General features: G+C 43.7%; 1 protein-coding gene across 2 annotated transcripts; it reads right to left on the bottom strand.

Moving 5' to 3' along the window:
* Positions 1-1,360: 1,360 nt before the first annotated feature.
* Positions 1,361-27,853, bottom strand: ASB4 (ankyrin repeat and SOCS box containing 4). 2 transcript variants are annotated; one of them, XM_048950581.1, is made up of 6 exons: positions 27,743-27,853; positions 12,504-12,791; positions 9,123-9,422; positions 5,850-6,340; positions 4,528-4,641; positions 1,361-4,320 (listed from the first exon to the last, which is right to left on the bottom strand). In XM_048950581.1, exons 2-6 carry the CDS (start codon positions 12,715-12,717, stop codon positions 4,132-4,134), a joined length of 1,308 nt encoding a protein of 435 aa, XP_048806538.1. In that variant the 5' UTR covers positions 12,718-12,791; positions 27,743-27,853; the 3' UTR covers positions 1,361-4,131. The 2 variants fall into 2 exon arrangements, with proteins under 2 accessions (XP_048806538.1, XP_048806539.1); XM_048950582.1 differs by having other exon boundaries at positions 12,504-12,738; positions 27,743-27,776.
* Positions 27,854-27,866: the final 13 nt, after the last annotated feature.

The following is a 27,866-nucleotide window of genomic DNA, read 5'->3' as shown; positions in this document are numbered from 1 at the left end:
TGGCTGGACTAGATGATCTTGGAGGTCTTTTCCAGCCTTGGTGATTCTATGAATGAACTCACATGCCAATGCACATACAGACCATACAGTCTGCTTTCTTCTAGTCAGCAGTTTTGGTCCTAAACTTTTCAAGATGATTCAGGTAGCAGCAGCATCCTCCACACTGCCCTGGTGCCAAGGCCATGTAAGAGCATGGGAAGGGCTGCAGCCAGCTTGGCTCCTTCCGTTGCTGGCTTGTCAAGCACTGAGGACAGAAAGAGACTGAGATCCTGGCTACCTGTTCCATGTGGTCCCAGAGCCCTATATTTATTATCTGGGCTTTGAACCTTTTCTTCTTTATAATGTAAGCTTGTCTCAGTGCACTAGAGTACTTAATGCATGCTATCAGAGGAGTGAGGGATGTGAAATTAGCACCAGTTGTGCTAAAGACCTGAGACTGACTATTGCTGCCATTCAATCAAGCAATAGACTCTTATCAGGTAGCCTGTGTTTGAAGGAGGATTTTGTACTGTTGAGTGTTGAGTATTTAAAGCAGGACTGTTGAGTATTGCTTTAAAGTATCAGTACGGAGTAACGAAATACATTGTGCTCTAGGACCATCCTATATGCAGACAGTTGTATACAAAGTCACCTCTGCAGAGAGAAAACATACTTGCCTCATTTTTAAGCCTTGTGCAACTCCCAAGGTCTTGGTAGCTCTGCACACAGTGGGAGACAACAGAGAAAACAGCTTTCCCTACCATCTAGGAGCAACATTGGAAAAGTAGCCTGTCTCAAGGGTGACTCACTTGCTACATGCTGAGAAGGAACTGAGTAAGATGAGCTGCTTCCTCTTGCAATTTCCCGAGTTGCCACTTTGCAGTCTCTGGCTCCTCTCCTTGGCACGAGATGGGCATGATCAGCAGCAGTGCAGTAGAGCTTCTCTAGTCACGCTGTTTCAGGCTCACTGTCCTGGTTTCTGAAGGCTGAAAAATGTGAATAGTTGTTTAAGATTTTGAATGAAAACACAGTCCTGAACACTTTTAGATTGATTTTGGTTTCACCTACATGCTTTCTCCATGGATAAATCTGTGGAGTTTTGAGTCAAGCTGGAACAAGTCACACATCAAATAAAGAAGGTTTCAAATTAATATAAGAGCAGTATACAAAGTGAATGTCTGTGAAAAACTGGATTATGGCTCTGCACTGGCCCACAAAAACATGTGGAGTGTCTCTACGTCTATGTTCGTAGATGGAATAACAAAGTATTTGGCTTAAGAACGTCTCTTCTTATGCACCTTCTAAAAATCACCAGGTTGTTTATTGACAAGTCACTAATGGAGCTGTGGGAAAGGGCTGCCAGTGGGAACAACAGTTCATTGTTTGTGCTCCTGTGTGCTTTAAATATTCTAACAGGCTGTGAAATGCAGTGAAAATTTCTCAGACATGATTACATTTTTACTGAGAAGACAAATAGCACAAATAAATAATGAAGAGAAGGGAAAGGAAGGCAAGGCAAGGCAACACCAAGCAATGCTAAAACTAATTTTCTGTTATTTTAGCTCATGATTAGGTTCAAACTTACAGCATAGGGGTTGCAGCCTGGTCTCTTTCTATTTCCATTTGCAGCCATCCAATTTGTTGCAGCTTTGGAAACATACAGGCATGATCCGAAGTTATATAACAGCATTAATCTCCAATGAATCTGCACTAAGAGTAATAAGACTGTGCACCCAGTAAATTTAGCAAATATCAGGTGCCCCCATGCCTCACTTGGGCAGCTCCATCTAGTGCACAGAAACTAGATGTATTTAGTCTTACTGTCACTGCAGTGAGATTTAAAAAGAAAGAAATGTTAAAAGGTAACAAATAATAAGGTTTGCTTACTGTTGTTCTTCTAACTCAAACAGAACCAATTAAAGTGCATCAATTAGTCTTTTTCTTTCTGCAGTGGGGATGTTCTCCAGTGTTTTAACAGCTTGCAAATTCCTATGACTATAATCAGCCTGATCCCACTGTGCTCTCTGTCACATCCCACAATGGCTGTAATCTGGCACCTGCTTGGGTACAAAGCTTGGAAGTGAGGCTGGGTGCCTGCAGAATGAAAATTAAGCTTGTTCAATGTGAAGAGGGAGGATCAGGGGGAATTTAGGAACAGTGGTGACAGTCTTTTTTCTTCTCTCTCAGCAAGAGAGTCCTCACTACCACAGGTCAAAAACAGTGCTATTGTTCTGCCTTAAACGTCCCTCTTCCAGATGCAGAATATCACATCCTGAAGCCACCAGCATGAGTATGCCTGCAAAGTAAAACCAGGCACCTCCATCTGCCTCTTCTGGAGTGTGCAGCTAGTCCTGCTGTCAGACTGTTCAGAAAGAAACAAATATTTTCTTGCCTTGTCCAGCTGGCAAGTCCTTTTCTCCATTCCTGACTTACACAGATGCATTGCTTAGAAAAAGCAGTGGCTTTATATTATGTAGGCTTTCCCAGTCCCTCAAAATTCACTTTAGAAACCTTTCATCATTTTAGTAAAGTACAGGGCTTGATTGGCACTGAGGGACACGGTGTGGTGATGGCACTGAGCAGGTCAGGTTGGTGGCTGGACTTTATGATCTTGAAGGTCTTTTCCAACCTGTGCGGTCCTATGACTCCCCAGTGACTGTGGGACTGCTTTTGATATAGATGTAACACTTGTTAGGCCTGTTAATAATAGTAAGAGCTCTTATCACTGTGTTTTCTGTCAGCAAAGTGATTTATAATACTAAATATTCTGTGCATCTCTTTGGGTGCTGTTCTTGACACCTTGCAAAGCACAGAGACACTGAACAGCTTGGCTGCTCCTGTACAGGTGGGAAAAGCCCAGCAAGATGTGGGATCTCTTGCAGAGAGTTAATAATGATAGTAAGGAACCACTGCATCAGCCAAAGATGCAGTGAGAAGTCAGGGGCTGCTGGCTTCTGATGATGGGCCCAGCTCACCTCCCTTCTATCAGAGCCGAGAGTTATCGGAGTCTAAATGAAGAACAGTGCAAATGGACTGCATAAAACTAAAAAAAAGGGAGTAAAAATGGGTTTTATCAATAGGTCAAATTATACATTGCTGTTGCTGCAGGATACCTAGAGTGCACCATGCATTTCTTCCCCTGTACTGGAGACAATGGCTCTGCCAGGACAAACTGTTTTGTGGGAAACAGCATCAGCACGTTCAAAGGCACCAAGCAGCTGACAAGTCTGAAACAGCTCAGCCCAGTTTCCTCAATGTGAAAACACCTTTCAGTTAAGGTGGAATTCTTTACACCTGTGCTTAGCTGCTCAAAAATGAGCTATCTAGTCCACATTAATAGGTTAGTATCCTTTTGTAACCAATGGACAGAAATTTGCGTATTCTTCACAGATCCCACCCACAACCATCCTGAAGAATGTGTGTATGTGAGTGAGCTGACACAGGTAAGTCCAGGGCATCTGCCTTTTCCACACCAGGATGTGAATTTAATGCAGGTCACGATGAGAGTGGAAACAGAGACAGCATCTTCTAAAAGCTACCAAGGCAAGGCATGAACAAGAACACACAGAATTGTCAGTGCTGCAGATTTCAGTCCCGTTCCTATACTAGGATGGATAATGGAAAAAAATACTGCAATTAAAAAGAATAGTATTATGACAAAACTTTAAGGTACAGACAGCTGTAGTGAACAACGTATTAATCCCAAATTCAGTACTGATCCATAGGAAACTACTGCAATCCTGACTGTGGTCATGATACAAATCAGTTTGCCCATTTCTTTCTGGGAAAGCATTCCAATGACTAATGAACACACTACTTTTTGACAGTATCCTCTTACTCCTAAAATGACAGCTAAAGAAAACTGCAGTGAAACAGTACTAAGGGCTGCTCAGATTGAATCTAACCATATCAGACAGTGGAATAAATACTGATAGAAATGGAAGCATCATTGCTTGGGTTGTTCATGCTAGGCTCAACAAAGCATTGAGGGATGTGTTCATTTGGTTGTGCCTTTCCAACTCTGCTTCTCCAAGGAGGCTCTGAGGAGGGCCAGTGAATGCCAGCCAGCCCTCAGGCCACACAGAAGTGAAGGTTTGTGTGAGCACAGGGCCTGCAACTCCATGAAGATGCAGGCAGCAGCAGGGCACTGGCTCAGTAGATTATTCCTTCTGGTTCCAGCAGCAAGTACTTCTTCATGGACAGTGGGATGGAGAGCAAAGGGACGCTTCGGTGGCATCGTTCTGACAGTGTCATCCGAATAGCACATCTGCATAAGTGCATGAGGGACCGTGGTGAATTGCTGCACACATTGAATAAGGAGTCGTAGAAATCCTGGTGCCGCTGTAAAACGCAAAACAAAATGAGTGGTTCAGGGCACTGAGCTGCTCTCCACCTCCCAACACACAGATCTAACCAGGAGGGAAAAGCCCATAGAGCTGCCCTGGTATGTTACTCACTTTCAAAAGCATACTCATTTTCCTGTGGCCACATAAGGATAATAAATATCAAGCTTGGATTTTACTCCTTTGCAACCCAGTAAGAGCTTACCTCAAAGACATCATCAGGTATGGCCGCTTTCCACTTTGATGTTGATTTGATGTGTTCATAAGTGTTGACGACCACCTCCACAGCCCTGGGGTAGGAATGACAGGCTTGCAGCACCTGTAGGCAGGATGTACAGGGATCATAAGTACCACCAAGAACCTGGGGCCAGCCTGTCTGCTTGGCGAGAAGAGCATAAGGACACACTAAAATGTACATATTTAAAACTTAGGGTAGGATGCAGTTGGTGCTGGAAAAGACAATCCCATCTTCACTGCTTTGTTCTCACTCACATTCATGGAGTAATGCTTTGCATTCACACCATACTATGTACAATTTTGACATAGACCATAGGCAGACTTTCACAAACAAAGCTGTAGAGCATCCCCCTGGGTTAAACACCATGCTGCATATTGTACAGATAGCAAATTATAGATTGGATCAGTGCCCCACTCCATGCAATAGGGGAAAGATGGAGGCAGGAAATGGAGACCCCAGGTCTGGCTCTCAAGCAGACTGTAGAAAAATTTTGCTACAGAACCAGGGCAGCTCAGTCTAGGCTCAGGAGGGTACAGCCAAAGTTTTGGCAGTTTTTCAAAGATTTCTGATTGCTTGGCTTGTTGAAATGTTGTGCTTACAATGGAGGAGAAGCACAGTTATGCTCAGGGCAGAGATGAGAGAATGAGTCCTGACCACAGCAAGCTTACTTTGTTGCTTCGTGTAAGAAACTACAGTGCTTTGGGTATTGAAGACCTTTAGAAATTCTTTGGGAGGGATCCTGCAATTATTGTTTCTTTTCCCATCAGCTATGAGCTCAGATTTGGAAATTCCCCTCAATTTCTCTCATTCCCAGGAATAAGCCAAAACATCACTGAGATCCATCTCAGTTTGAATGGATTTGTATTTTTAAAGGTCAGAATGGACAAACTGAACTGTCTTATCTTTTTTCCAGTCTTTGATAGAGGCAACAAAATATACATTTCCTACAACCCAGTTAAGTATATTTGGAGCAAGGTTTGATGAAAGCATGTAGATTTTCTGAAATGGTAACGTCAATCAGTTCTGAAAAATTGAGCCAACATTTAGACTTTGTATTTTCAGACTGATTGGGAATGAAAATTGGATCTGCATCAAGTTTCTGTCATTAACAATGATACCAGTCTTACAACAGGTCATCTCACAAGATTTTGGGCATTCTGGGACTATAGTTCATAGGACTCCTGCAAATCCCAATATTATCAGACTCTGAGGTTTGGCTCTCTCGTCTCTCTCCTGTTCAAGTCATCCTCTCTCTCCATCTCTTTGCTCTGTACAAAACCATCTTTAACCTTGTGAAACTGCAGGGGATATATCCTGGCTGCTCCATGATTCAGTAGCAGCTGGTAGCAGACATCAGGCTGGGCAGCTGGCCTCACAGATGTCACTTTTATGATATACTGTAGGGGTGCACAGCCATTGACATCCATGATGTTGGCTTCTGCTCCTGCTTCCAGCAGCATGTGAAGCAGTACATGATCACAGTTCCAGGCAGCTTTGTGGAGTGGAGATTTGAAGTCCTCATCACGAGTGTTCACTTCAGCTTTGTAGTCTAAGAGCATCCGGCAGATGAGGTGGTGGTCGGGGCTGTATGTCTGGTCCTTGTAGTGAAGGGCCCAGTAGACTGCACAAGCCAGGGGGGTCTCCATGTGGGCATTGAGAGCATCGACCTGCGCCCCTTGTTCCACATAGAAAGCCACGAGCTCGGGGATACCCAAACGCGCAACAGTGTGCAGAGGGGTCTCCTCATCTTGGTTGTTGGTTTTTATGTTCACGTTGGCTCCTGACAAGGAAAGATTATGGGAAACAGTCAAGGCAACAAAATCCTGGTTCAGACACCTCTGTGCTAGAGCTGTGCTACCCAAGGAGATGGTGCGGATGGACGTTTGTCTTGAAAGATGCTTGTAGTAATGCAAATAGTAAGAGATGTGGATTCTGCATTTCTTAGGCCTCTGGGAAACCCTCAAAAACTTCAGATTCTTGGATCCCTTTCCCAGTGTCATAGATTGACCCTGAGCTGATAAAACACCTTACCTAAACATAGTTTTGGAGCAGCATTCAGGTTCAAATCTATTTCTAAAGTGCTTTCTGCTATAAAGAACCAGGGGGAAAATGAGATCACTACTCCTATTCCATAAATGATATTTGAAAAAGGAAGGAAGGGAGGAAGGGAGGAAAGCAGGGAGGGATTCCCTATCTGAGGGTCTAGTCCTGTTTCTGAGCTGCTAACAGGGCTCAGGTTGGATATTAGAAAAGATTTTTGTGAAAGAGTGATGGTACATTGGCACAGGTTGCCCAGGGAGGTTGTGAAGACACTGTCCCTTGAGGTGATCAAGAAGCGTGTGAATGTGGCACTGAGGGCCACGGTCAGTGGGCATGGTGGGGTGGGTTGGGGCTGGACTAGATGATCTTAGTGGTCTTTTCCAGCCTTAATGATTCTTCGACTCCGCAGTGTAACAAGTCTGCTTGCACCTAATTTATACCCCTGTTGCTGAAGCAACATCGCCATCTGCTGCTCAACACGAGAGCTGCCGCAGGACAGACGGGCGGACAGGCCTGGGCCTCGAGCTGCAGTTGGCGAGGTTTCCGCCGAAGCAGCGCAGGCCTTTGGGCTCCCGCCCGCTCGGCAGGACGTTCCCTCGTCCTTTCCAGCTATCAGCAATTTGCTCTAAAGAAATGTAAATTACTGAGGGAAAGAATACTGAACACTGCTTATTAGAACAGAGGAAAGGTTGGCAAGACCCAATCCCTGGAGCAAAGAAAAACTGCAGTATGAAACATATATTTGTAGTGTACACATTGTGTGTATACATACTGCTACGTATCAGGGTACAGCAGAGCCAGCAGGCTGGGGAGGCAGGGGGTTGTTCCAGTGGTAGAAGGTGTGGAAGTCAGTGCTGGCAGCTGGGTGGCTGAGAGCTGCTCCTCGAACTCTGAGCTTTGGCGAGCAGTTGATGAAGCGCTCATGCAAGAGCAAAAGCAAGCTGTGTGGCCGCTCCTCTCCAGACAAGTAGCCCTTACATGGCCAAACTACACTAAGACTGAGGAGTAATGACTGAGAGGGAGACAGAGGAGTCAGAAATTACCGCTGGGCTGCGTGCTAATCCCTTTAAACCCAGCTGGGTGTTACTCACGTTACATGTCCCTGAGTGTATCAGCAACATAAGCTCGGAGGTGGTAAACAAATCTGGGAAGAGCTCTGCCTGCCTGGCTGGTTGCCCAAGCCAGAAAGGGCTGAATTGCCTTTGCCTGAACTGACCTGGTGTGATACCACCGCGTGCAGATGGTGGGATGGGAGGTACCTCTGGAAACCTCAGCTCAGGGCATCAGCAAACACCTGCTGACAGCTTTTGGGTGGTGCTGCATGCACATACCTGCCACGATTTGCTCCAGACTGTGCCCATTTTTGTTTGCCTGCTTTTAGCTCACATAGAAATTCAAGTTTACAGAGTGCTTAGGAAAAGAGGGTGGCTTGCAAAGCACTGTTATTTGCTTGCTGATAGGTGGGTGGAGAAAGCCTGCAGAACACATCCTTTCATTTGCTGCATTTTGTAACAGTACATTCGACTTTTAAGCTTTTCCATGGTAGCAAAAGCAGCTCCTGCTGTCAGGCCTTTTTGCTTTGGGCAGGATATAACTGGCAGCATTTATTTTCCTTTCTAACAAACAAAATAATATATATCTTCTCAGCAGAAGTAATGGAATGTGGTTATTCATTTGTGGTTTCAAATCCCCTTGCCCACAAATCATACTTGGTCTCTGCATCTCAAGAGAAGCTTTCAATAACAACATATGTAGCAAAAAGCTAAAGGTATTTGTGTTTGTTGTGGCACAGTGTGACAAATATGGGAATCTGTCTATTTGTAACTCAGGACTCGGAGCTGCCTGACTTTGCTATACCCTTTATATCTGTCTTTAAAAGTCCAGAGTCAGCTTCCTTGTGTTAAGGACACAGTAGAAGGGACATCAATATATTTATCTGTGAATTGCATCTATTCATAGCTTCATTTGCTACAGCCAATCAGAGATATAACATATCTAGCTTCAGGAAAACAAAATCTTATATAATAGCCGTTTTCCCATATTTCCTACAGAGATGTGAGAATTTGACTGCTGGCAAACTAAGAGACAGTATGAAAAACTACACTTCTTTTATCAGGGCTAGGTCTTAAAACACAAGTGGGTGGAAGAATTTATGGAGAACAAGGAAATTTGTGCAAGAAAGAAGAAGCTAGGGGTGCACTTCAATGTGAGAGCCTTTCAGTAGTAAATCTAGATGAGAAAGACAGAAAAAAAAAGTAGAGAAAAAGAATTCCCTGATTCAGAGGAGCTCTGCTGCTGGGGACTGATCAGGCAGTGGGCTGGAATGGGAACCAATCCTGGAGCAAGGGCTGGTGGCCATGGACAGGGAGAGAGAGAAGAAACTTCAGCTGGTCAAAGAGATGGGGAAAAGGAGTCGGAGATGAACACGCAAGTCAGCTGTGGGTGGGAAGGATAAATATACAAGGACTTGGAAACATGCCTCCTAGGAAAGACCACAGAAACCATCCAGAACTTTCCCTTACCTCTCCAAATCAGCTGCTGGGCACAAGGAATGGAGGTTAGTGTTGTACAGAAGTGCAAGGGCGCCTGCCCACTCATTGAAAAGCAGTTCAGCTTGGCCCCGTGGTTGCAGAGGATCTTGAGACACTCAACATTTGCTGTTTCACACGCTATGTGGATTGCAGCTTTCCCATTGGGCCGGCAGTTGATCGTCGCTTTGTGATTGAGCAGGACTGAAAGACTCTCCAGATGCCCATACATGACAGCCAGATGAAGTCCAGTTGCCCAGGATATTTTTAATTTGTAACTAGGCAGCCAGTATCCTGCACAAAACAAAGAAGTGTTACCATCCTTGGCTAAGATTTTCCTTTGCATTATCCATCTAGTGAGAATAATTGAGGAGGAAGGGAAGATCGGAGCTTTGGTTTAATTTGCTGTAATTTTACCAGCTAGAGCTTAGTGCACACAAAGTTCTCTCAAGCATAACTTCACTTTCATTAGGTACTTCCACTGTGTGTGCTGAATAGTCTGCCTTTTGGAGTGATAACTCCCATGTAGATGTAATGAAGGCAGCTTTTGTTTTTCTAGTGACCTCTGTAGACTGAATAATAATCTTTAAAAAAAGCTCAGAACATTTGAAATACCATCACCCCAAAAATATGTTGGAAACGGACTCTTCAGTCTGCCAACAGCTGAACAAAGGTGGTATTGGAATAAGAATGTTGAATCTGCTTAGGGCTGTGACTCAATGAATAGCTCATCCTGCTGTTTCTGCATGGGACAGTGCAAGAGCACATGTTCAGGGAGCTGGATTTGTACTCCCAGTGATGCACTGCATGAAGATGATCTCCAACAATGTGGCAATGTGGCAAAGTGTCCCTGCCCTTCTGCCAGCTATTGCCCATGAGGGGCACGGAGTGAGGAGTTCTGATGCTGGTGTGATTTAGGTGAAAGAGCCAAATGGAAGCAGAGGCAGTTCAGCATGAAATTTGGCTCCAAAATGTTCAGATTTTTGTCTGAAAACTTCACAGTATTCTTACAAACCTGCGTAAGTACACTTAGAAACATGTGTAAGATCAAAGAACACTTTAATATTTGTTCCCAAGATACTTCTACATGGTCCATGACTGCATAGAGACAGTCTTTGAAATGATTACTATGATCAGTTGCTTTAAAAAAGAAAACTATGATAGTACTGCAGAAGGTCAGGAGAAGACTAAAACTTCATTTTTATCCTTTTCTATATTCATTTTTGAAGTATAGCAGCTGCTTTTTAGCCAGTATGTGCCTATAAAATGTTGTCGGTTTAATTTATCTCCTCGGGCAAGTTTCTGGTAAACATTGTTATTATTTAAAGTACTTTAAATAATAATTTAAAGTAAAGAGAGTACTACAGATGTGTAATGAGGCCAAATTAATTCAGACCTTAATTTTTGAGTCTTGAGCTCTATATTTTCCACCTTCATTTCAGACAGATACATCTACAGTTTCATGTGCACTATATTAGATAGGAAGAGAGATGGAGAGAGGAAAAAGGTAGACAGAAACAAACTGCTGTTGGCAGAGAGAAAAACTTTTTCATCATATGCCCCCAAGCTTGGTGCAAAGTAGGTGTGCTATATCCCAGAGTCTACGCACACAGCATAGCAAGTTTCTTAAGTCATTTCCCCACCTAGATTCACATTTTGCTTTTCTCCTTGTAACCAACCTGATCCTACACTGAGTTCAGCCTGGGGGGGCCAAAAATATACATATGTGAGCCATAAATGATATGTAATGGTAGGAAAGTGATCCTTAAAAGCTAAGTTATCCCATCACACAGCCTTAGTTTTCCTATCTGAGATCCCCCTTTATCTCCTTTGTGCTGTTGTGAGTGAGTGGTGCACATTCCACACCAGACATCCTGAAGGAGCATCTCCTACGTCCTCTGCCCAGAGCCACAGACATCCCTGATCCCAAAGGGATGAGACCTGGCACTGGGCAGGCAGCTGGAACAGCCCATATGGGGGCGTCTTTCAACTCACCTATTTGTTGGGATGAAAAGAAGCCATAGTCTCCAAAAGGGGGGCCTTTTGTAAGAGAGGTAGCAAAGCCCCTCTGCTACTGGTGGCTTCTTTCCCCTTCGTATCTTGGGGCTGTGGCAAAGCTCAACCTGTTTGAATGCTTAACAGCATTCACTCCTCAGGGAAATCCTCCTCCCAGAAAACAAAATTTGCACGATAGCTGATGGAACGCCTTCTGCAGATACACTGCTGTGATTTAGGCCATGGGGTACATTTATCCCTTACCATTTGAAAAAAGGAGAGATTTGTCCAAAAGAGAGGTTAATACTTCTTGCTGAAATATCCACAATTAAAAATTCAAGCATTACTTCTGTAGTTTCAAACCACAACCAAAATGCATTTTAGCCAGCTGAGGACAGAAGAAAATGTATTTTAAGGTACATTCATCATTGTGTGGGTTAGTTCAGATGCTGTCCCCAAGGGAACTCCTGGCTGAATCATCCTCACCCTTATGTGATCAAAAGACCAGACTGATCATTAAATATCAGGTAAACACAGGAAAAGAGAAGAGGAGGGATGTTGTTCCTCTGTTATGTCACAGAAAAAAAAAAAGGATATTTGCCGTGCTGCCAAGACTGGTATTCATCTCCATGCACACTTAGCTTCTGGCAAAAGCTGGTCATTACTGTCTTCCAGATACCCATGAGGAGTCTTTTCATCAAGTAGGTAACAAAGTACGTTGATTTTAGCAGAAAGCAGATTTGTTTCATTGTTTTAAATTATAAGTTTCCGGAAATTCTGTATCTGACAGCTGGTTTGGACTTGGTAAATTCCAAACCTGGTGGGAAGTCTTGCCTGGTTATGTTGTTTCTCCAGATGACTCCTCTGGTTTGATGAACTAGCACATCTTTGCTTTCTGTGAGCTTGAAAAGAACAGCTTCTCCCCAGCAGCAACATTCAAGCCCACAGGATTTCTTTAGATCCCCTAAGCTAAGCAGAATTCATTGCACTATTGAAAATTGAAAAAGGAAGAGATTAAATATTCTGTGTTTCTAAATGTTCTGTTAATGTGATGGAGAACATGCAAGAAATTTGTATACTTCACTTCATGGGCCTGTGCTGGGCTTTGCACTCAAATCCTCTGCGAGGAAATAGCAAAGGTCTCCTCTTTGCAGGGCTGTGGGAGGTGCAGAGCCTGGTGCTGCTCTCTGGCCTGCCCTCCGCCAAGGCCGGCAGCACAGCTAAGCTCTCCTCCGGCAGTGGTGTGGCCACATGAGCCTCCTGACACCGCTCCCTGTGAGCCACATTATGCTGCAGCTTTAGAAGGGACACAAGGCCACAGTTTCTGGAAAACTCCCCAAGCCCACCTACTTCCTGTCCTGTCAATGCTGTCACATTTACCTTGTTTGTAGGATGCCAGAATCAGATTCTCATCTTCCACTTCAAACACTGTGTCCACATCTATTTTCTTTTGGTTCAAGAGCTCTTCCAGTGTTTCATAGTCATTGGACTTCAGGGCTTCCAGAAAGTTCTTTTTCACTAATTTTGCAGCTTCAGCTCGAGTCATTTTCCCCTGAGTATTCTCTCCTTTTTCACACGCCTCCTCCACCTCCATTTCCAAACGTATCTGTTTGTGCTGTGAAGAGGGGTACACTGAGGTCCCTATAGTGCGGTTACATGCTGAAGTTCCTGAAGACCAGAAGGTAATTTTATCACTTGGTCATGCTGATCTGCTTGTTCTATTTATATGAAGAGCATTTCAGGCATCAAAATACCACTCTTAGATATCACCACACTCTTTTTATGAAAGTGAGGACAGACTTACTAGCAATAACATCAGAAAAAACAATTTCTCTACAGGTTTTATACACATTAAGCTTCATTAACCACATGGTTAACCTCTGCTCCTGCCATGTTATGTTAAATGACATTAGTCCTGGGTGCTGTTTCTCAGCAGGAGAAATACACATTTCCTTTCATAGTTACTATTGGTGACTTACTGATGGCAGTAGGATGTGATGCTCTCACTGCTTTCTAACGCATTTCAGAAAGAAAAAATCACTTCCCAAGGCACTCTTCCTGTGGGAGCATCTTGCTTTTCTCAGGACAACACTGGTCCTGTTGGTCCTGCTTCCATTTCTCTGGCCATAAGACCGGGTCTCTACTAGAGCCCCCAGTATGCAGGGCTCACAGCTGCCCTAGTATGTAAAGCCTTGAGCATGGCTGTGTTGATCCAGCCTGGTCCCCTCTATAACGTCCTGAGCAGCAGGAGTGCCTCAGTTTGCTCAGAGACCATAGCAGTGGCAGGTGGAAGTGCCCCCAGAAGGAGAAATACTGCAGAGGTGTATGATGGATGGGATGGGGTCAAACACCCCATCAAACACCACAGAGCCTTTCTGCAAATGAACTTGTGCAAGCTGAAGAGGCCACACAGCTCTATAGACAGTTTAGTCCTCCCACCCTACATACATTTAAATACTCTGTATCCCCCAGCCACTCCACCCTCTGTCTCACAATCCCAGCAACCACTGAACACCTCCTCCCTTTATTTTCTAATTGTGCCAGCCCTGTCCCTGTGTCACCACCGGTCTGTGTGGATGCAAACCCATGACTCAGCCAACATGAGCTGTTACGAAGCCTCATGTAGAAGTGGCTCACATATGCATCTGCTTGGGCCATGTGGTGGGATCATAGCTAGCAGAATGATCTTCGTACTTGATTTAAACAACCCAGCTGGGCAGACTGCACACAGTCATGAAAAAGAAATCTTTGTGTCTACTTTTCCTGTGAGTTTGGCTTCCAAGCAGACTGATGGAGACATGAAATCTGGATAATGCTCTAAGTCAGGGCAGCCTCTGTATAGGTGTTCCAGGGGCTGGGGTCTTCAGGCAGCTCCATGAGCACCTGCAGCATCCCTGACCATGGGATGCTCACTAGCTCTCTCCTACAGCCAGTGCTCACCAGAGATATTACAGGACAGCAGTTCATGAGGAACTGAGAAATCTGTGAGTCTATATATAAAAAATACTTTGTATTTAGTATTCTGTAAGTATTACACTCAGGCTTGTAATAAAGAAAATGGAAGGAAAATGTCTTGCCTCAGTGCTATAGGCTGCATGCCACTTGTCTGTGTCTTTCTGGGCTTACTTAAGTAAGGGTCAGCATCACGCCTGCCATGTGATTACACTCCCTCCTGTCCCCCTCTTACTTTGCTCTTCTCAGCAGATAACTCCACCCCATGTTTTAAGAAAAGTGTTAATGCTTGTCTGGCATGATCAGAGGGACAAATGTGAATCCAGATCCTATGGACTTCTTGTTACTCACACTATTTTATTTTTTAAACCACTATGTTCCTGAGAAGTCTTGGATGCACAAGCACTGATACATAGTTGACCTCAGTTACACTTTTCGGTTTGAAATGGGACTAGTTTTTAATCTGCCTACCATGAGCAGCATTAGATGTCACGAGAACATTCATTCCAGCCACATTCCAGCCACATTCCAGCCAGCAGAAAAGATCATGCAGTGCATCTCCATGCAGCTCTGACACCTGAAGGCTGAGATGCACAAGCTGCACATCTGCTGGCCCACTGTGCTTGCTCTTGGTTGACAACCAAGGTGAAGTAATTTGTGAGAGCTAGGCCCGCAACGAAAGAGAAAGCTGATTACAATCAGCTCTCATTTGTCACGGCCCATGAGGATGCACAGGGAGCGCATCTCAGATGCACCACTATTTGCTCACCTTTAGTATCTGGTATGGCCATGCTCTGATTCTCATAAAAATCTCAAGACAAATGAGTTTAAAATAGAGAAAGGAAACAATGATATATATCTATTGCCATTATATCTATGGCTCTCCTATAAGCATTTTAATCTAACCTTGAATATCTATTTGTATAAGTACACTAGTGATTTCAGTACAATTACATATGAGAATAAGTAACTGGTTTGGTAATTTAGACTGACAAATAATAACAAAAGACCAGATGAACTTTCTAATGGAAGAAAAAAATAATATTATTTCATCAAAGTGTATTAAAGTTACATTTAAGACTACGTAAATACGGCAAGCCATTGGTGGGGCTAAGAGACCAATTTTTATGATGTATCTCTATTTCCGCTGTACACGATTTCCTGCAGATTTCTCGCCAGCATGCCACAAGGTGGCAGTTTGATTTTGAAATTTAAAACTGACGCTGTTCAAGCTCCTGGGCTGCCAAATATTCTGAACATCTCACAGCGAAACAATGGCTCATCACTTGTTTAATATAAATAACGGTACCAGCATTAATTTTATTTATAGGTTAGAGCTGAGGCTGCTGTGACGGCACTGTGCAGACGCACACACTATATCCACTAAGAAACATGGTTGATGTATTTAGAATCAGTGATATAAATGACACAGCTAACGCAGATGTGCATTTTCAGAGGGAAGACAGCTCCCACCCCCCATCTCCCAGGCCTTCCTTCAGCAACATGGAGTCACCCAGCACCCCTCCTCACAGGACAAACCACAGGCTTACAGACGCCTGCATCTCATTGGGCTGGCTGGGTCTGCACCTCCTATGTGACTACAGCAGGGCAGAAGAACTCACTGTGAAGGGGTGCCACAAGGAGAAGGGAAGGCCATGCTTTTGGGGTATACTTCAGGCAATGTGAGTGCCATCACTGACTGCAGATGGGCTGCTGAGGCCCCTCTTTGTCCAATAGGGTGGGTTATTGCAGGCTTGCCCAAAGTCCACTGAAATCAAAGGAAATATTTACACTGGTCTCAGTGGGCCATGTGTTCGATTAGGCTGGGCACAGAGCAGCACTGCTGAGCCAGGGAAACCTGCCCAAAGGGGAGGGCATGAAGAGCATCAGGATGATATGAGGAGCTTAAATGAAAGCCAGCGATGCAGTAATAAAAAACAAAGATAGATTTAAGGAGAAAGCATACTGGCAGGCTGTGTGAAGTGTGTCTCCTGAGGAGGCTGGGGGAGCCAGGCCCCTTCTGCAGAGGATGCAGAGCAGCAATGGGCTGCAGCCACAAAACTCACACCTCCCAGTGGTACTGGGAATGACCCTGATTGTGAAGATCTGTAGGTCAAGATCAACATCCCGAACCCAATGCTGAGGCAGGCAGACAGACAGCAAAAGGAAAAAAGCTCTACAAGAATGGCTGTGATGCAAGTGGAGGAGTCATTCTCAGCTGCAATACAGCTGAACCAGGCAGATCCCATTGCCGGTCAGTGGCGGTGCCAGAGGGAACCATGGAACACAGCATGCAGCCTGCAGCTCTGAGCCTGGCAGCAGAGTGTGAGCTGGTGAGACTTCAGCTCTGCCCTTCCCCCAGCAGGTTGCTGGCTAAAGCGGGTTACTTAAGCAGGAATAATACAGCCTCCACGTGACACGGTCTGCACTGCTCAGAAGCCTGGCATGTTAAAGAAGGAAACGTACTGACTTCCAGGTCTGTGGCCCTGAGCAAGAAACAGATCATTGAGTTAATCCTATGCTTTCATCTCTTCTGCACAGTACATGTTCTCAAAAATGCTGTTGCAGAAGTGATGGCAACCCTCACCCTGCTGTGACTTACAGCACCAGGAGCATCAGGCAGACTCTGCCACTCTGCCTCCCACACTGTCACAGGTCCCTTGTTTCTCCTTGGATGCTCAGTTCCCAAGTAGAGTTAACCACAGTCCTTTTACTCACTTGTACCACAAATCTTTTTCCAATATTTATATTGATCTTTTTTCCTCGGTATATATACTTCTGCCTGCTTTAGACAGTGTTATACTGTATGGGAACTGTTGAGTCACGGCCTGAACCACTGATTGATCACCTGAGGCAAGGACTGGGTCAGCCAGGAGCATAGGTGAAGGCAATTCAGCTGTGTGACCGGAAGGAGTGGAGCCTGGCTGCACCTCTCCTAGACCCCATTTAAGCGCTGACTGCCACTGGGGAAGGGCCTCTTTCTGGACATCCTTCCTTTTGGAGTTTTCTACTGTAAGCCTAGGACACAGGTGCGTGTTTCATTTTTTATTGTCTCTTTCCATCATGATAATCTTTCTAACCTGTAAAATGCTATCCTAACCATGTCACTCTTCTAACTGTACAGTTGTTAACTGTACATATGTTTAATCAGATTTTCTTCTTCAAAAATGCTGGCTACAAAGGTTATGTAGAACTTCCTACTTTATTTCTTAGTAGAATAGGTGCAAACTGTATTCTCTAGGTGCTATTCTCTAGGTGCTTGGCTTGTGGGCTATCCTCTGAAAAAAATCCTTGCTGTAAACTCATCCCTGTGGATGGTTAACTTGAAGCCAACTATGTGTCATCATCTTGAATTCCTTCTCTTGTTTTGTGTTGAATTGTTTCAATCTTGTTCTCATTTGCTATGGATGGGGGAAAAAAACATAATCCCAGATCCTCAGAGGCACTTAGACATCAGAATTCTGAGATATTGGCAGTCAATCCTAGGAGCTGGGAACCTTCCAGTGTATGGGCCTTCTACTTCTGTCTTCAGTAAAGCAAGTATAATTTTGAAATATGTATCAAGGGCATGCTTTATCTTAAGGAATATATATTATGAAACCAAAGATGGATGCTAGGAGTCCTGAATTTTGTTCTCACAGACCTTCAGGACTGAAAGCTTTGTAAGAAAGGCGTAGCTCATTTTTCCATGGATTTCTTTGTGGTTTTCACGAATGCTATTTCCATCTTCAACTCCAAGGATCTGTTTTCTTTGTTTTTGCAGATTATTCCAACCTCTGCTATCAGTGTGTTTATTAGGCTGTCAAAAAGCTATAGGCTATTAGAGTTGGCTTACCTATTGGTGTTACGGTCTTAGCTGTCTAGTTTGGGATGAGACAGTAAGGAATCGTTTCTCAAAAATGACCCCTAGCATTGTTTACTTAAATAGCTGTTGTCTTTCAAAAGCTGCACAAAACCCACTTCCTTTCCAAAAAAATTAAGTTACATCTTCATCCACATAAAAACTTGCAGGTTCTCTTAGGTTTTAGGAGATGAATATTGTAAACATGATACGTACATATAAAATCAGATCAACAGGATTTTCAATGAATGGGAAAAAAAAACAAAACCTTACCAAGTATATTTATTGGAAAATTCTTCTTTTCTATTTTTCAGTTGTTTATTGTAGCATCTGACAATATTTAAAGCAATGGGATTTTGTAAGCAAACATATGACATAAGTCTCTTGCACTTCTTCATTCTGATGAAAAGGGGCATGAACTACAAGCTTAAATGAAGTCTGTAGAAAGCAATACTTTAAACACAAGTGTTGCTTCACAACAGTGAGACAAAACCAATTCATCGCATGGAGGAAGAGCCCCGCGGGTGGCTGTGTCTCCCCTGCCCTCTTTCAGGCCAGACTGTGGCTTGGCCGGGCTCCCTGCTGCTGCACTCTGACAGTTGCTGGCTGTGGGTGAGACATTCTCACCAGGCTGTTCCAGCCACTTCTGCCTTGCCTGCCGAAATCACACTTGCACAGAGTTCAGCTGGAGTGGGCGAGATATTTCCTATATACTAGGTATGTAGCAAATAAGGTGACTGAGGTCTAAGGACAGGCAAACAGCCAAAGCGTGGAAGCATTTCCAGTTTTGCAAGCGTAGCAATGCTCTGAAACACCAGTCCTTTGGGGTCCAAACACTGAGGCATGAAGGCATATTAACACATTCAGCAGAAGCAGTAGGCTCTGAACAGCCATCAAGCATCCAGCTGTTTGCTAGTCAGAATAAGACTGTTACTACTCTGAAGGACTAAATTTGAAGTGATGTCGAAATAAAGCATGTGGAATAATCTGACAAAAGAGTGGTATGTATGAAGAAGGAAGATGAGATCTGCACTGCTGTGTTAGTGACAAACAACAAGGCTATTTGAAGTTGGGATGCAGGTAGGGACAGTGCAGGCCTGCGGTGGTTCGTAATCACCATTCACTCATATGAATGTGCCAGAGGCTTTGATGAATGTTTTCAATCTCTCCTGTTGCCTGTGTTTCCCACTGTTTCATGATAAATTAGTCACTGATAAACAGTGGTTTGTTTGCTGCATTTCTAAGCAACAGAAGCTGTTAAGCTTGCTCTTTTCTAGTATTAAGATCTACCTTCCCTGAATGTGACAGACCAAATCATTAGTTAATAGGATAGAAATGTTAGCCTAAAAACATATGCATATTAAATGCTGTTTTTATTGAATAAACCTTGTTCACACTGCAGGACTTCTGGCTCTTATTGACAGGTATGAGAACTGTTCACGAATGATGCAAGGCTGGCTTAGCCTCGGCTCTGTTGTGAGAGCTGCAAAGCAAAGGGAGCAAGAATTCTTACAACGCCACTGGCCATCATCACAGTGGAGGCTGTATGAACAAATTCTTCTATTGCACAGAAACATCCAAATATGTTGATCCATCTTGAGTCCATTAATATGAAAGCCAGGAAAACAAAAGTGAATATTTCTCCTTTAAGTTCCCTTGATTTGCACCAGTTATTAAAAGATTTCCCGAGGAAAGAAAATAACTGTTACCATTTGCCTCTGATTGTTTGAAGCACTACCATGGTAAAACCATCCACATCTTAGAACCATTTATATTTTGATTCTTCATGTGTTGCTGTCCATAACATTATATGGAATGCCTATTGCAAAATTAAATTCACTTTAATGAGGTCTGAATACATTTACTAGACCTGCATAGCAAAATGTGCTTGCAATATTAAAAGAATTTTATTTCCATTTAGAAATCTGTTGCCATAGTGACCAATCACAATTTCCTCAGTAGCCTTGTCTAGGAATAGGATGCAGGCTTTATTTTTGCTTTGCTTTTATTTTCTTTCTGCTGGCCAAGCCCTCATTTAACTATTTTTTTCATTCTTATGTTCTGTCTTTTTCTAACAAATTAAGTCAGTAAGAGGTTGGATTGAGTTTAAAACAAAGGTTATGACTTTGGCCCTTCCTTTTCAATAGTTATGTGAGAACCAGAAAGACAAAATGCTGCAGTTTCTGTGATTTCTCTCATCAACAGAGCACAATAATCTAGAAAAGGTTCTGAAGTACCAAAAGCCTTGGGAGACTGGTGCCTTTTAGTATCAGTATAATAGTCATGTCAGAGGTTTGGTGAATTGCATCTAAAGCTATCTAAAATTGAAAAGCACTTGGAGGACAACCTTCTATTTCAAGAAAGCACTTTATAACCAGCCATTAACAATATCAACCCACTTATCACCCAGTCGCAGCCATAATCTTGTCAATAATGTACTTCCCTTCGAGAAACAGTAACTTGAAGTGTTGTTTATATTCCTGCTTGAGATGTATCTTCTCCCAAAGAATAACAGTATGAAGGAGCCTGTGAACCACTCTATCCTCTCCTCATGAGGCTGCTGTAAGATTTTTCCCACTAGGAGAGGCAGTGGGAATGTTTCTGAGGCAATGGTATGTAAGCAGAAGAAGATGCAGAAATTCATTTTTTGCCATCACCATCTCAAGATCAGACTTCTGTGACCTTGATAAAACATAAGGAGGCTTATGCAGCAGAACAATGCTCTTATCAGACAGGAAAGTTTTTTCCCTCCATTGCCCAAATATCTACCACGTAGTCATCTGACTCTTGTATTCGCCACATCACCTTCTGGGAGGTTGTGGAGATGTCTATAGGATGCAACTCCACCTGTCTGAAATTGTAAAAACAGATAAGACATATTCTGGGAATATTAATTTTCTTCCATGAAGTATAAGGCAAGCTGAAAACAACCTACTCCTGAAAAGGATATCTTTGCTGCAGAATCTGATATCAAATGCATGCCAGGGCCCTGAGGGCACCAATAGCCCTATCTGTCCTTCTCCCTTGAGGCATCCCTATCTACCCAGGCACAGGACCCCACGTCAGCCCTGGTGCTGTCAGCTCTGCCCAGTGAGACCACAGCAGAATTGGACTCCAGCTCCCCACAGCCCTATGGTGCCAAAGGCCCCACCAATGGGACCCACAGCAGGCCCATGTCCCTGTCTGTCCCCAGGGCAGTGCCCCGTGTCCAGCGCTGGGCCTGCCCCGCTGCCTGCCAGGTGCTCTACTCCTGGCCAAAGCGCTGGTGTGGCATGGGCTGCCAGGCCTCTGGTCCCTGAGGAGCACAAACCCCACGGTGACCTCACAGTGATGTAAGAACAGTCACAGCGGCCCTTTGGGTGATGAAAGAGAAAGGTCTCATCTTCAACCAGGATATGGGTTTTCTCCAATCTTCACACTCTCACAGGTGGTGCTGGAACTTGCCCACACCAGCCTGAGGCTCTGGCTGTCATCTTGGCTCCTTCTAATTCGCATCAGTGGCATTACTGGCTAAATGGGAAAGATCTATGTCACCTGAGTAAATTCCTTACACCAATTAATCAGGAGAGCTATCTTCACCACCAGAGTTGGTTTTATTCTGTCTAAAATTCAGACAACATAATGGACGGTTTTCTCTTCTGCTTGAAGTTCAGATACACCGCAACCAACTATCCGTGTTAGGAGATCTGAGGTACTACAGCAGGGCTGTCCTAACCTGCACAAATCCTGTGCAGATAAGCTTCTACAATGTATTAACCTTTACGGTCTGGGAGAAACTATGTGAGAGTACACCAGAAGAATAAGCAAATAATACATTATCTGGACTGTTAATGAGTAAACTAAATTAGTGGTACCTTGTAAGGGCCACAGGCAATTAAATACGAGTGATGAGTACTAAAGCTAAGGCAGAAGCACGTATAATCCAAGAGAGTCTGTATAGGAGAGTAGGTAATGGCACAGAAACAAATATTCCACAACCTCCCATGTCTGTAGCATGCTTTTCTATGCGTAGAGTAAATGGAAACAGCAACCTGGTAGCCTCAGTGGTTGAATCTGGAAAGGCAAGCCAACTGTGAAAGCACCCTGTCTAGCAGGGAAAGACTTAATAGCAGTAACAACTCTTGTGAGGTTAATAGTAATCTAAACAGGCTGCACTCAGTGTAACTATGTGTGTGCAAAAAGTTGATTGATACAAAGATTAGAAGAATATAATATCTCTATTTTGGTTAAGCTTTTTCACCTGCAGAAACTAGCTCTTGCCAGCTCTACAAACAAAGGAGACTGTGTGGGAAAACAGAATTAACCTTCTATTTTTCAAACAGCAGGTTCTGCTTCCCTTATATCGCAAGAAAGAACTTCAGCTGGAAATTTTTACTAGACATAGGTGATGCACAACTTGATAACAGTTCTTCTAGAGATGTAGTTCTTAAAACTCACTAATGTTTTAACAGTTGTTTGCTTTTTCTCTTCATGTGCAGAACTTAGCCAAACAGCACAGGGATTTTATTACTAGGAATTCCAGGTACAAATGTAATATGAACACAAGTCCTATAAAAACACTGCCAAAATTCTTTGAGAAGTAAATTACAGACATTTTTCAAATGCAGCATTTCCATCAATATTAGCTCCAGTAGTTGATTTTTAGAACATTTAATAAAATAACACAAAATAAAAGCTTCTTTACTATAAGGTCTATCATGGCCTGATGGAATTCATGTACCACTTGCTCTTGAACTGAATTAGGTCGAGAGCAGAGTCAAAGTTCACATCTGGCATCCCATTTGATGCCTTCTCAACCTGTCACTCATACTTCATGTCCTCCAGAAAAGCACAGTGCATAATGGGTGTTTTTGGACTATGCAAACACCCTGGATCTACCAAGGCCGCGTTCTTTGCTCCTTGGCACAGATTTGCAGACAAGAGGCTATGATGTAGCAACTCAGAGATTGCAGCAAGTTTTGGATAGGATCCTAGATTCCTTTTCACATTATCTCTTCACAGTTTATGCTTAAAGAAGAGTAAAAGAGCTCATGAATCCACATGAATGATATCTTTATATGCATATTATGTCATTACAACAGTACGTATCTGTATGTATCCATATGCCACTATATCTGAATGAAAGTATTCTTAGAGCTAAAAAGTAAGAGAATATCAATAAATAGGCATACTGTCTTGTATTTATAGGTATCACAACAATTGTCTGCCTCTTCCAGACTTACTGGCAGTATAGCTTAGACATCTACACTCATGCATCTGAAGCAACTCCAGTAATACAAGAACACCCAGGGCTTGGAACTGTGAGTTAAGGTTAAATCAATCTTTGTGGTGTTATACTGGATTAACACTGATGTAAATCTGAAAGTAGGCTTCGGTAAACACATGGGACAGTCCAGAAAGGGAGGAACCAGGTGTAGCAATCATAGTTCATGAAGAAATGAGCAGCACTATGTTTCGCCTACATTTCCATTTATTTATGCTTCATGGTGCCAATAGAGTTTAAGAACATTTTATAAATGATCTGTGCATATTAAAACTCTTCACCAAAGAGCATTCATCTTAGCTCAAAATATCAGCACAGTGTGTACAGTCTTGATTGTCACAGTATCCATGAGTCAAGGCTATTTCCTTTTTTTTCTTTCTGTTGTGGTATTTTTTTAAAAGCTGTTGAATTTCTCAATCTCATTCTTTTCACCTAGATATTATATCCTGAAAATTCAACATTTGCATTTTCTTTCCTGAGAAACGTTCCTGTTTGCAGTGCGTAAGTAAGCAGTGGTAGCAGAGGAATAATGCTTAATTAGGCATTTCCCTCTTGTTCCTTTTCTGTGTCACTGGGTTGTTCCACTTCAGTGAGGGACTGTGATGGCATCAGTTCATCATCTGTACATGCAGTACTACAGCAGACAGCAGTGAGCTTCCTGCCTCCTGAAACTAACTCAACCGAAAATCGACATCAGGTGTCTGGTGAGGTTGTGTTGGATTATCCATACCTCTTCTCCTATCACAGAACTCAGCTTTACGCCACGCTTTGTCTGATGCTTGCACCAGTGCTCACACCAGCGTAGTAAGCATGCAAGAGACTTCAGCAGTGGTTAATATGTGGCAGTGCTTCGAATCTCAGTGTTCAGGAATTTATCCTGACTTATCTTCAAGAGCCTGAAAGTAGTGCACACAGAATGGTATGATAACTTCACTGCAATAGTTTTGTGTTGCCTGAGACCCTTGATGTGCAGAGTAGTGATGATGACAGGAACCCAGCTCACCTTTACTTGTATTTGAAGTCAAGAGCCTCCTGCATTTCCAACACTGCTTTAATCTTTCAAAAGCTGCATGACCCTCTCCCTCCTTTGCATGACTGTCATCAGTTCTGATGCTCGAGGCAGTTTGCAGCCAAGACAAGCAGGATTCACCTGCAAGACATCAGCTCTGTATTGCAAGGCATGCTACTAGCTCAGCACACTTCTGCCTGGAAAAAGACAGCACTATTTGCTTTATGCTTGCAATAAGGCTGAACCATGGCAGCACGATCAAAGCCATCAGTAATATTCTGCCCACCCAGTGTTCTGTCAGCAGCAAAGGGCAGATTGCCTGGGAGAACCTCTCTGACTTTTTATTTAGCCTGGCATCTCTCCAGTTTAGCAATTCTGCCACCCATAAAATCAGTAAAGCAGCTCCCTTTGCTGCTGCTTCCAGATGCAGCAAGAAGCACTGCTGCATAAAAGACAGTAAACAAGAGCTGTGCTAGGACGTAGCCTTGCTTAGGGCTGTTTTTGACAGTCACAGGTTTTGACGTCTTGTCATCACTGAGAACCTTTGCATTACCCCACACTATCATGAAATAAGCAAAATATGTTCCCAAACTTGTTTGGACATCCAAATTTATGCAGCTGCCTCTGGGCTGCTCGTGGCTGACAGCGCTGGAGTCTGTAGTGAGCTCCACAAATGCCAGGTACAGACCTTGACTCTGCTCTTCTCAAACTAGGACAAGGCTGAAAACCAGACTGTTCCTACAAAAGCCTGTTCAACAACCAGCAAACCCACTGATGTCATTTTGACATGGATTTTTCTCAACAGTTGAGAAAATTGATACACCTTGGTCTCACTTACAGGAATGTTTTCACCTTCTTTGCAAAAGGCACTAAGAATCTGTATACTTGAACCCTTGGGACACCATCTGTTCATTAGGTTATTATCATAAATTCTGGTTTTCTAACTGTTTGGTGACATTTTATTTAGATACAGTGGTGAGGTGTGAGCGAAGACTTTGCCTTGCTCTATGGCAGCTGCTCAAAACAGCCGTAAAATCTCTGCTCCCTGCTCCTCAATGGGCAGCCGAGCAGAGGGCTGGACCTTTTTTTAGCTCTGGCAGAACCAAGGAATGCAGAGCTTAAGAAATTTGAGTAAGCAATCTGCAATTTCCCTTCAGTCAACTAACAGGGTTAAAACTGTATTAAGCCACAGCCTTTGCAAAGATTTTTTAATTTTTGTGTGAGGCAACTTTTGAAACTCTTTCCCTCACCTTTATCTTTCAGTACTCAAGCCAAAGGCTTTGCTAGTGCTTTCTGCCCGGTTTTGTGGTAACCTTTTTGCTTGCTTGCCAAGTTTTATGTTTACCTGAAGCTGGTGCAGCACCTGCATGTCAGCAGCAATCTGATGGATGTGTTCTCATTAACCCAGTCCACAGATCTGAATTCAGCAATACTGATGAGTTTCGTTTAAGATCTCAGCAGTCTCTCTTTGAGACTTTCCACTCTGTGCTGACATCTCTTTGTTTCTACAGTTAAGCTGTAGCAGCACCAAAGTTGGTTTCTGGCTGCCCTGCCTTGTCTTCGTACCCACAGGGCCTCCTTTGAATTTGGTTTAGTATTGGTGAAGCAACTCTTGAAGGGTGACCACTGTCTGACTTGTTTCTGCCTGAAGATTAGGTTTGCCCTCAGTGCCTTCCCTATCTTGAGCACAAAAATGATGTATTCCTAAAAATTTTGCAAGCATTTTCAACATAACAGTAAGACATCATCCTGAATAGCCTTCCAAATTACTAGTTATTTGTGGTGTGTCTAGTTAGAATCATAGAATCACCAAAGTTAGAGAAGACCTCCAAGATCATCCAGTCCAACCTTCCACCTACCACCAGTATCTCCCCACTAAACCATGTCACTCAGTACAACATCCTAACGTTCCTTGAACACCTCCAGGAATGGCGACTCCACCGTCTCCCTGGGCAGCCTATTCCCAGTGCCTCACCACTCCTTTGGAGAATAAATTTTTCCTAATATCCAAAGTAAACCTCCCTTGACTCTACTTGAGGCCATTCCCTCTCATCCTATCACTAGTTATGTGGGAGAAGAGATCAACCCCCATCTCGCCGCAAACTCCTTTCAGGCGGGTACAGAGAGCAATAAGGTCTGCCCTGGGTCTCCTCTTGTCCAGACTGAACAACCCCAGCTCCCTCAGTCGCTCTCCCTAAGGCTTGTGCTCCAGACCCCTCACAGCTCTGTTGCTCTGGGCACACTGCAGGGCCTTTATGACTTTCTTGTAGTGAGGGGCCCAAAACTGAGCACAGTATAGGAAGTGACTCGGCCAGATCAGCCTCCACTCGAGTGCTCTAGAATCATTCTGAACTTTATTCTCAAGTGTAAATCCATTCTAACTACTTTGGCAACGCTGCTATCAGTGAACTTACTTCAGGTTAACATTGGCATGTGAGAGACCAAAATCTGGGTTAGAGTTTCAGCTTTTTAAAAGTCAGTTCAGCAACAGATTGTGTTTCATTAATGATTCAAACATGATACATTTGGAAATAGTCTGTTGCAAAATCCAAATTTGTTTGGGCACTGCTTCTATATCTTATCTATTAAAATATAAGCTGATATGTGATAGCAGGCATAAAGGACATACCTTCCTCATATGACATACTTAGGACTCCCAAAGTTTCAGTAGAAACTACTCCCTTTACCCTTAGCCATATAAGCGCTCCCTTTCGTCTTCTCATCAGGCTGGCTGACATCCATTTATCATGAGCAGAGAAAGACCGCCATCCCAGGATACTGCTCACCTGACTTACCATTGTGGCTCCAGATGGAATGAATCCCCCTGGACATGCTTACATGCTTATTCTTTCCTTGTTTTGTTTGTCTCTCCAAACTGCTCAATCAGTGTAAAACTCATCGCACCACCCTGCTCTGCTCTCTCTCTCCACTAGTATTTTTCCCTTGACATAAACCCAGCACCTGGTTACGTGCACACAGATCATTCCTGATTTCAGCCACTACATCACATGGGAGAAGATTACTCCCAGGCCTCTCCTGCCTGCCCTGGAGGCAATGAGCTTGGAGGAAATGGCGACAGAGCAAGAGCAGCAGGGCTTCTGGCAGTGCTGCAGCTGCTCGGCCAGCCCACAGGGTGCTGTTGGGGATTTCTGAGCTTGAGTTGGTCCCTGAAGTCTCCTTGTCTAATGAATGCAGGGTAAAAGCCAATCTTTAGAGAAGACTGGTTATCTGTTTTAGGTACATTTCAGATGAATTACTGCCTAAAAGTAGCTGTTTTCCCACCCACATAGGGTGTCTAGGTGGTGTTCTATCAGCAAAGAGCATGATAAATTAAAACCACCACTTGCTTCAAAAGGGGACTACTTGAAAGACACCTATTGTTACTGAACAGTTAAGGCTGTTCCAACTGAGCTGACAATGACTGAGGGGAAGTACTCAACTTGCCCCTCATTTTCTTACTCTTCCTTAACCCTCTGTGTACACGCGTTGCCGCTGAACAGTCCGGGGTCCGACCCAGCACAGCCACACTTGGTCTGCAGCTCTTGGTGTCCTACCTGTACGTTAGAAAACACGTCCCTCGACGTGAGGGAAACTTCGAGCTCGGCGCTGGCGTACTGGCACGTGGACCCGACTGAGGGCTGCCCCCGCAGCTGGCCACGTCGTCCCCGCGGGAGCTGC

This window comes from Lagopus muta, chromosome 7 (genome assembly GCF_023343835.1).
Source record: "Lagopus muta isolate bLagMut1 chromosome 7, bLagMut1 primary, whole genome shotgun sequence".
Lineage (NCBI taxonomy): Eukaryota > Metazoa > Chordata > Aves > Galliformes > Phasianidae > Lagopus > Lagopus muta.
Note: the sequence above shows the minus strand (reverse complement) of the source record. Positions and strands in the feature narration are given on the sequence as shown.